The following is a 10,194-nucleotide window of genomic DNA, read 5'->3' as shown; positions in this document are numbered from 1 at the left end:
CAGGTCTACACAGGCATGCGGAGGCCAGAGGAAGACGCCAGGTGTCTTCCTTTTTGATTACCCACACCATAAAAATAAATGTATTTATATAATATACATATGTAAACACACACACTCTTGAGACGAGGTCTCCCACCCAGCCTGAAGCTCGCTGTTTCATGTCACTTGATTGTTGATTGGCTAGTGAGCTACTGGGATTAGCCTGTCTCAGCCCTCAATGTAGGGACTACAGGCCCATGTAGCCATGCTAGGCTTCTGTGTAGGCTCTGGGGATTTGAATTCAGGTCATAGCAAGCATCCTTACCCATTAAACCATGTCCCAGTCCCTTTGTTTTACCTTTTGAGACGAGGTCTTACTCTCTAGCCTGTCCTGGACTGAGTTTAGGATGGAATCCAGGCTGGTCTCAACTCAGAGCAATCTTCCTACTTCCGTTTCCTAGGGCTGGGATTATCGGTGGAAGACTCCATGCTCAGATCAGTTTCCTGCTGATTATAAAGTTCTATGCACTTGTGAATCTATGATCTGCAATTTTACACTTGTCAACTTTCTATTGATGTGTTAATATAACAGTTTCCTACCTGCCTCAGTATTTATATGTTAAATTTTCTTTAGTTGATCCATCTGTCTGTCCAGCTCTCTACTCTATCACCTTAGTCCTGTATCTAAAGACCATCAGCCCTCTAACTTATCAGTCTACACACTGATCTCATCTCTCTGGGAGGCCTGGTGAGCTGGCCTGCTGGTCTGGACCAGCTCCCTCTCATCTGTTGAGTTATGATCTTTCTGTGTAGCTCAGATTGGCAGGTAACTCACTGAATTTACAATCCTCCTGCCTCCGTCTCACAAATCCTGGGACATAAGCATGTGCCACCAGAAGCCCGCGCCAAGCGGTAGACCCTCCTTCTGGAAATGACAATCACCACAAGAGGGGGCTGTGTGTCTAAGAACAGGAGAGGAAGGGGTTGGTGGGAAACTGTCTGCTCTGGCAGGGGCCTGGCATTCTCTGAGTGCTGGGCTGGTCTCAGCACCTGGCCTGGTTCATGAGTCCGGATGCAGGCTGACTGTACTTCCCCACCAGGTCCGGGCTGTCTCCAATCAGATTGTGCGCTTCCCCAACAAGAAGCTGACCTCAGACCAGGGCCGGTCCCTCATGTTCATGCAGTGGGGCCAGTTTATCGACCATGATTTGGACTTCGCCCCAGAGTCCCCAGCCAGGGTGGCCTTCACTGTGGGTGTGGACTGTGAGAAGACCTGTGCTCAGCTGCCTCCTTGCTTCCCCATCAAGGTACCCTCCTCGCCAACCTTCTAGGTCCCTGCAGTAGCCTCCAGCCCAGAAAGACGGACGGGGGAATCTGGGAGAAATGGGCCCCGTCCAGACACCAAGAAACACAGATGCTCCCGCTGTGTGTGTTGGAGGGGTGGGGGAGGCTGGGCTCTATTGGAGCTTCACAGAGGAGACATGTCGGAGACAGGCCTTGGGTCTCCTGTGTTGGGAGATTATTCGGTCTTATCTTCTGCTGTTCCTGGACTAAGATCCTTGCAGTTCTTGCCAACTCCTGGGGTTGGGCTATGAGCAGGGTCCTCCTCCAGGCTGAAAGGAGCAGAGTTTCCTCTGGGAAGTGGGGAGCGCTCTCTCTCTCTCTCTCTCTCTCTCTCTCTCTCTCTCTCTCTCTCTCTCTCTCTCTCTCTCTCTCTCTCTCTCTCACACACACACACACACACACTCTCTCTCTCTCTCTGTCTCTGTCTCTCTCTCTCTCTCACACACACACACACTCTCTCTCTCTGTCTCTGTCTCTCTCTGTCTCTGTCTCTCTCTGTCTCTGTCTCTTTCTGTCTCTCTCTCTCTCTCACACACACACACTCTCTCTCTGTCTCTGTCTCTCTCTGTCTCTGTCTCTCTCTCTCTCTCACACACACACACACTCGTCTACAGGTTTACTGGCTTGCAGTAGGTAGGGAGGCACTCACAGGGGCCTGTGTCAGCAAACCCCTTCCTCCTGTTTTGGCGCAGGGGCACCCCCTCTTCTAGTCCTCCTAGCACAGCGTTAGCATTTGGCTCGTATAGCAAGCACGACAGCTGCCCCACTTGAGTATTGCTTAACTACATGCTCAGCAACTCGTCTCTCAGAGGCTCAGTCTGTCTCTCCTCCAGCTATAGGAAGCTCTTCATCGCTTCCAAAGCTTCTTCCAGGGCTGGGGGTTCATCTCAGGAGTAGAGCCCTGGCCTAGCATGCACAAAGCCCCAGGTTTGAGTCTAGGCGAGTCCTGGTGGACTTCCTGAAGTAGGGAAGTTTTGAGCAATGTCAAAAGTGAGTGTGTGTGTGGGGGGGTTCCCTAGATTAGTGAGCCTGATATGGAGAAGGCCCAGGGTCACTGAGTGCTCTTCACTCTAGATTCCGCCCAATGACCCCCGCATCAAGAACCAGCGTGACTGCATCCCGTTCTTCCGCTCTGCACCGGCGTGCCCCCAAAACAAGAACAAAGTTCGCAACCAGATCAACGCACTCACATCCTTCGTGGATGCCAGCATGGTGTATGGCAGCGAGGTCTCCCTCGCCCTTAGGCTCCGCAATCGGACCAACTACTGGGGACTGCTGGCCACCAACCAGCGTTTCCAGGACAACGGCCGAGCCCTACTGCCCTTCGACAACCTGCACGAGGACCCCTGTCTCCTCACCAACCGCGCTGTGCGCATCCCCTGCTTCCTGGCAGGTGGGTCTGTGTGTATGTGGGGGGCAGTTTGAGTCTTCCCAGAATGGAGGGGAAGGATGGGGTGTCATGAAGAAACACTATTCAGGACCTCAGGGGACCATCAGTAAGTAGATCTGTGCAGTCCCTGGGAAAGCTGGTAGGTGGGAATGGGTCCCTTTGCCCATCCCCTTGGCGTGGTTAGATATCTCTGCTTCCATGACTCCAGTGATGAGGGGCTCACCACCTGAATGGCACTCCAGCCGACTATAGGAAGCGCCCCTTTTATTTTGAATCAGTGTCTGCCCATTGCTCTTAGTGACAGAAAGGGACTGTCTCTTCCGTTACCTGAAAGTAACTGTTCCCTGTACCTCAGTTTTTTCTTCTTTAGGTTGTTTTCTTATCCAGCTCCTCCCTTCTTACTGCACAGTTATGCATTTATGTGGTCCCTTCCTGCAGACGTATAGTCTGCATTCTGTCCACAGTCCTTACCCTGCCTTCTTGTGGGGTTTGTGGTAATGACAGTTATCACTTCTGGGTGGACAATCCCTGAACCTCACAGCAGCCCGAAAGGCAGGGAGTATCATCCTCAACTTACAGATGTGAGGCTGAGACCCAGGAAGGATGCCCATGTTCAAGAGAGCGGCGCTCTCAGGGCAGAGCTACGAAGTCAGTGTAGCTCCCAGGCCTCTGCTCTGCTGCTCTGACCCACTGTTTAACTAAAGCTCACTCTGTAAGGATTGTACCACTATGTATTCCAGGGTCGAGGGAGGCAATGCTTACCTTCATCAGAGGTCTCCAGGAGGTCAGTCTAAACAAGGCCTTCTGTAGAGGGCTGGGTGAGAAGCCAGGAGGTGACTGGACTTGCTGTCCTGTCCTGGCCTGCCTATGGGGAAGGTCTGGGTACTAAAAATGGGCCCCGCCCAATGTGCCTGCTCCCCTGTTTCCATGGAAGGGCAGCATGACGTCACATTTAAGTATGGGAACAGGTAGAGAGATGCAGACAGGTGGTATGTAGTCCCAAGGTGAAGGTTCCCAGGGCTGTCTCCCACCATTTGTGGATAGGGTTGAGGACCTGGTCTTCTCAGAGAACAGAATCAGCAGGCAAGGAGACCAGCGTCTGCTCAGTGTATCTGCCTTAGTCCTAACCTGGACCAGCCCCTTAGGGACCCAGGAGCCCACTGTGCTCTCTGCTCTGGAGAGGAAGGTGTTGGTTGATAAGGAGTCACGTGGTACGGTTGAGATGGAAGCACAGCTGTATGAAGTTTGCCTCACCTGGTCCCTGGGTCCTAGACCTCAGTCCACCCTTACTGAGAGACCCTCTGATAATCCCGAACTTGGGGTTTTCAAGGTGACACCCGGTCAAGTGAAACCCCCAAGCTGGCGTCCTTGCACACCCTGTTTGTGAGAGAACACAATCGGCTGGCCACGGAACTGAGGCGCCTGAACCCCCGCTGGAGTGGAGACAAGCTCTACAATGAGGCCCGGAAGATCGTGGGTGCCATGGTCCAGGTAGGGGGCCCAGAGGCCGGCACACATCTGAGAGAGTGGCTCCCAACCTTTCCTGAACATGGCTTTGAGGCTGTACCTCAAGGCTGCTGGGTCTGGATGCTTGGGGCACATCTCTGGTTCTGCCGTTAACTGCTAACTTTATCTGTGGCGTTCTCTTGGGGTTTCAATAGCTCATCCTCTAATGGGAGGCTGTGTCGCCATGCCCCACACAATGGCAACAGTCACTACTGTGCCCAAGAAGCCTTTTGGAAAGCCGGAGTCTATCCAGAGGGAAGGAGGGTGCTGTGGGTTGCCCAGGCAACACTCCTCCCGTGACATCTCTTCCAGATCATCACCTACCGAGACTTTCTGCCTCTGGTGCTGGGCAAGGCCCGGATCAGAAGAACCTTGGGTCCCTACAGAGGGTATTGCTCCAATGTGGACCCACGTGTAGCCAATGTGTTCACCCTGGCCTTCCGTTTTGGCCACACCATGCTGCAGCCCTTCATGTTCCGCTTGGACCGCCAGTATCGGGCCTCACGATCCAACTCCCATGTTCCACTTAGCTCCGCTTTCTTTGCCAGCTGGCGAATCATACATGAAGGTGACTGGGTTTCCCAAAAGCAAGGGTGGTGAGGATCCAAGCACCCCTTCCTTAGATGGGCTGCTGAATGCTGGTTGGGCCTCTGCAGATGCCTTCCCAGGACAGTAGAAAGAAAGCAGCCATCAATGGGTCCCTGTGTCCTAAGGGAGGACTCCCTGACCGTCCTCTCTCACTCACTGGGAATTAAACCTAGGGCCTTGTGCACTCTATGAAAGCGCTCTCCCATTAAGCTACACCCCATACCTTTAACTTTAAATTTTGTTTTAGATTTATTTATTATGTATACAATGTTCTGCCTGCATTTGTGCCTGCAGGCCAGAAGAGGGCTCATTACAGATGGTTGTGAGCCACCATGTGGTTGCTAGGTATTGAACTCGGGACCTCTGGAAGAACAGGCAGTGCTCTTAACCTCTGATCCATCTCTCCAGCCCCTACTTTTAAATTTTTATATAAGGGCTTTATTAAAAGTAGCCTAGGCTGGCCTTAAACTAACGACTCTCCTGCCTCAGCCTCCTAAGCTAAGATCATCATCGTATCTTTATCGTCCATATCATCAGGCCTGATAAGGGGGACAGCCTGGCATGACAGTGGTAAATGATGAACCTGTAAGGACTCCTACTTGCTAGCTTGGCATCATGGGATGCCCCTCCCCAACCCGGGGGCTTCTGAGAGGTTAGAGGTTAGTCAAATCAGTACCTCTCTCATTCCCCGCGACCAGGTGGCATCGACCCTATCCTTCGAGGTCTCATGGCCACCCCAGCTAAGCTAAACCGGCAGGATTCCATGGTGGTAGATGAGCTTCGGGACAAGCTGTTCCAGCAAGTGAGAAGGATCGGGCTGGACCTGGCGGCTCTGAACATGCAGCGCAGTCGGGACCACGGACTTCCTGGTGAGGTGGCACCTCAGACAGGGCCATTTGGGGAGCTCAGAGCAGTCCTAGGCCCTCCCTTCTGACAGGAACAAGATGAGCTGCAGTGCAGGGCAGGATAGGCCCATGCTGATGCCCCCCACAATCCCTTGCTTGCCAACTCCCTGGGTCATCTCCATTTGCTATAGGGGCTCCAGGTTTAGGCCCACCTCAGGGTTAGGTCAGAGGACTAGGAGGTGAAGAGAGCAGGTGCTTGCTTTGTTGATATCATTGCCTAGTTCCAAAGACCTTCCGCAGCAGCTGTTCCAGATGGGGGAGTAAGTTAGAGGTGGCCAGTAATGTGCTCCAAGCCACAGAAGTATGAAGTAAAAATCTGATTTCAAAATGTCTCCATTCTTCCTGTTGTTTGGCCCCCATCCACCACCATGAAGATGTTTCAGCCCTGGCTTGCCTTTCTTCCTTCCAAAGCCAACCAACCTCCCTGTTTAAATAGAACCAGAGGCCTCAGGTGTCCCTGATGCTCACTCCTGGGTTAAGGGGTTAGGGACTTCCAACAGCCTGCTCTGCTCATTACGGCACACGGCAGGCACAGGAGCAGTCAGGATTCTTTCCTTTCCCTCCGTGTGTGTGTGTGTGTGTGTGTGTGTGTGTGTGTGTTTGTGGGGCTTACGTGGCTAGAGGCCAACTTCAGGTGTTATTCCTCAGCTGTCTTCCACCCTGCCTTTTCTAGGCAGGGTCTCTCACTGACCTGGAACTCACTTTGTAGGCTGTTCTGGGTGCTCAGCCCTGAACCTCCTCTTTATCTCTACCTCTCCAGGACTAGGATTATAAGAGTGCGTGACCACATCCATATCTCCATATATATATAATATCCATATATATACATATGGATAAATATATATATATATATATTTTTAAAAGTGGGTTCTGGAGTTTCATTTCAGGTCCTCATATTTGTGTGGCAAGCAGAGTCACCTCCCCAGCTTTCCTAAACTTGGCTCTCCCGACAGCTAAGGAGCTGTGGGCGCCCCCTGCTGGAAGACTGGCACTGCTAACCACTCGACCTCCTACTCCCTAGTCCCACAAACAGTTGTCCCCTACAGGCCATCTCAGAAGTACTATCCTGACACTGGCTTTTGTAGTCTCCTCTAGCCCCTTCCCCAGTCAGGAGCAAATCTGGAACGGTTCTGCCTCCTCTGAGCCCCACTCAGTACTAGCCGACCTGGGACCTATGGAGGCTGGCTGGATTTAACTCTGCATACCTCAGGGTACTCCACAAAGGAGTACCTGGGAGCGCTTGAGAAACGCACAGCAGTGCTTAGTGGTGAGAAAACACGGCGGCATTGTTTGCCTTTGCTGGCTGGAAGGCAGTGTTTGGATGCCACGGGCTGCTGTCCGGCAAAGCGAAGGCTCGCCTGGAGTCCAGCCCTGGTGTAGGATCCTGAGGGCTGAGGAATCAGCACGGCCGGTTTGGGGAACGTTTTGAAACAGCTTTGTTGACAAGGTTCACCTGCCGTCCAGTTTTCCCACGTGAGTTCGTAAAGAGACAGCTGCGCAGTTAGAGATGTGTAGCAGCCACCACGTTCTTAGCCAAAAGGCCGTGACCTAATATTTAGACATTTTCATTCCCTTCAGAAGAAACTCTGTCGCAAAGGTCACCCCTCAGCCCCCAGCGCTGGGGACTACTGCTTCCCATTTGCGTCTTTCATATTCATGGAATCTTCCGGTGTGTGGTCCGTTTCTGCTGTGCATTTGTATCTATGTTTGTCGTTTGTGGTTTGTTTTCTTATTTAGCCAGTTGTTTACTTAGTCTTCAAACCTGATTTTTTTTTTAAAAAAAATGTTTCGAGTATCATGCCTATAAAATGTGTATGACATTTAATAATATCATGAAATGTCAGATCTGTGGGGCCGGGTTGGCAGAGTGCTTGCCTTGCAAGCATGAGGAGCCGATTCATTGCCCGTAAATTACTTTTTAAAAACAAGTCAGGCTTGGATGGCATGCTTTTTGTAATCCCAGGGCTTGGGAGGCAGAGACAGGCAGATGCTTGGAGTTCCTTGGCCAGCCAGCCTATGTTACTTGATGAGTTCTAGGCCAGTTTAAAAAAAAGACAGTATCTGAGAAATGACACCTAATGTTGACCTTTGACCTCCATATGCATGTGTGCCACACACGTGTGTAAACACGAACACAACAGCAAATTTGTGTCTGTGGGATTTTTACATGAGGACACTCTTCAGTCTGATACACACGAAACGTGACTGTCCCCCTACAGTCTAGAGAGGATGGTGATCTTCTGGTTTCATTCAGTATTGATCACAGAACACACTCTGGAGGATTTGTGGGGAGCAACAAAAACTATGGAAGACTGACAGCTGCTTCCTGGCTCTCCTGCAGGATACAATGCCTGGCGGCGCTTCTGTGGCCTTTCCCAGCCCCGAAACTTGGCCCAGCTTAGCCAGGTGCTTAGAAATCAGGCTTTGGCAAGGAAGTTCCTGAGACTTTATGGGACACCTGACAACATTGACATCTGGATGGGGGCCATTGCGGAGCCTCTTCTGCCCGGGGCCCGAGTGGGGCCTCTCCTGGCTTGTCTTTTTGAGAACCAGTTCAGAAGAGCCAGAGACGGGGACAGGTAAGTGAGCCCCGGCACCTGAAGTAGAGGAGCCAGACAGCGCAGTGTGACCGAACGAGGGAGAAAGCTCCTTTCAAAGCTTCGTTTCTCAGGGCTGGAAAGATGGTTCAGTGGTTGAGCACTGAAGAAGACGACCCGGGTTCAATTCCCAGCACCCATAAGACAACTCAGGGGATCTGACACCTTCACACAGACATGCAGACAAAACACCACTGCATATATAAACCATTAAAGAAGACCCGGGGGTTCCCCATGGGAAAGAAATGCTGACCGAGGCAAGGCTGACATAGACTGAGCTGGAGCCTCCTTAGGCCAAAAGAGTGACTAGGTAGGGGGCTGGAGAGATGGCTCAGAGGTTAAGAGCACTGGCTGCTCTTCTGGAGGTCCTGAGTTCAATTCCCAGCAACCACAGGGTGGCTCACAACCATCCGTAATGAGATCTGGCGCCCTCCTCTGGTGTGTGGGCATACATCGAGGCAGAATGTTGTATACCTAATAAATAAATCTTTAATTAAAAAAAAAAAAAGAGTGACTAGGCAGCCCCATTGTTCTGGGTGAAAATTTCTGGATCATCCAGTTTGGTAGACCAATATGGCCTCCCAGAAGGCACGGGCAGAAAGAACTAAATCTGGACCTGAGTCCTTAAGTGGATGTGCATATGCCTGGGTTCAAATCCTTCCTTGGCCACTTTGATTGCTGTCTGCTTACTTCTGTGTAGTTCACTGGGCAGAAACTGGCAGGAGGACCACGTGGAAGGAAGGACATAGACTGTGCCAAGCACATGAAAGGTGCTCACTATGCAGCATGCCCCAGCTTCCTCATGCATCTCTTGACCTACAGGTTCTGGTGGGAGAAACGGGGCGTGTTCACCAGAAGACAGCGCAAAGCCCTGAGACGAGTTTCTTTATCTCGGATTATATGCGACAACACTGGTATCACCACGGTTGCGAAGGACATCTTCAGGGCTAACATCTACCCAAGGGGCTTTGTGAGCTGTAGCCGTGTTCCCAAGTTGAACCTGTCGGCCTGGCGAGGCAGATGAGGCTTCAGCAGGTAAGGGGAGACCTGCAACAGGCCAGGCCCTCACATCTCTCCCTGAGACATCCCATCCGCTAGGCAGACCATAGAGCTTGTCTCTAGGAGTATGGTACTCTTTCCTAATGGCTTTCAGGAATGCTAGCTTCTGGGCCGATAGTCAGTTCTGGGGTCTAGGACTTTGTAGGGGGACAGGGAAAATTAGAAGTGTTCAATTGCCCTTAGTTTTATCACGAATGTCCTAAAATATCTCTGTCTGAATATCCAACAAATTCCCTCGCTTATTTCTGCTGTTCCCACAGGATTCCACGCCAAGCCCTCAAGTCTTGTAGACGAGGGTAAGGGGAGATCACGAGGCTGCTTCCTCCCCCAAACCCATTTCCTGCTGGAGCTTTCGCTGGCTACAGCTCAGAGCTGGCTTCATTGGTTGAGTGCCAAGGATGCAATGGCAATGCGCCCGTTAACCCTGGCAACCTCTTAGGTAGTAGGTTATGAATCAGCACCACGTATAAGAGCCTGTGAGTCAAGCCACGAGGCTCTGAGGTTCCAGCAAGGGACTGTGGGAGGGTTACCAGCACTTTCTCCTGTCCCTGCCTTGGAGCATGACCGAAGACCACACAGTCCCGGATCTTAGCCACGCCACAACCTTCCTCTGGCCCTGCAGGAAGGGCAGCACTCTTTATTTCTTGCAATAAAATGATGCTGAGGACAGGGCCTGCTGTCTCTGTGTTGGGCTGGGGAGAGCGTGGCCTTGGTTCCAAGCTTTGCCCCAAGTATGGAAGACAAGAGCTACTAAGATGCAGCCTGAGACTCCCACATGGTCTCTTCTGTGGAGGGAAAGTGGAAGAGTTTGGGCCTCAGGTAGAAA

The 10,194-nt window shown here is 51.7% G+C and overlaps 1 protein-coding gene across 1 annotated transcript in view; it reads left to right on the top strand.

The window, feature by feature from the left end:
* Epx (eosinophil peroxidase) overlaps positions 1-9,954 on the top strand; it is an 11,353-nt gene extending 1,399 nt beyond the window's left edge. Inside the window, exons 5-12 of the mRNA XM_050156932.1 lie at positions 1,080-1,286; positions 2,398-2,716; positions 4,044-4,204; positions 4,532-4,787; positions 5,506-5,676; positions 8,054-8,291; positions 9,132-9,344; positions 9,629-9,954. Coding sequence (XP_050012889.1) covers positions 1,080-1,286; positions 2,398-2,716; positions 4,044-4,204; positions 4,532-4,787; positions 5,506-5,676; positions 8,054-8,291; positions 9,132-9,333 — 1,554 coding nt within the window. The 3' untranslated portion in view covers positions 9,334-9,344; positions 9,629-9,954. The remainder of the gene's footprint in view (positions 1-1,079; positions 1,287-2,397; positions 2,717-4,043; positions 4,205-4,531; positions 4,788-5,505; positions 5,677-8,053; positions 8,292-9,131; positions 9,345-9,628) is intronic.
* Positions 9,955-10,194: the final 240 nt, after the last annotated feature.

This window comes from Alexandromys fortis, unplaced genomic scaffold, assembly GCF_014885135.2.
Source record: "Alexandromys fortis isolate MF-2015 unplaced genomic scaffold, M_Fortis_MF-2015_v1.1 scaffold_31, whole genome shotgun sequence".
Classification (NCBI taxonomy): domain Eukaryota; kingdom Metazoa; phylum Chordata; class Mammalia; order Rodentia; family Cricetidae; genus Alexandromys; species Alexandromys fortis.
Note: the sequence above shows the minus strand (reverse complement) of the source record. Positions and strands in the feature narration are given on the sequence as shown.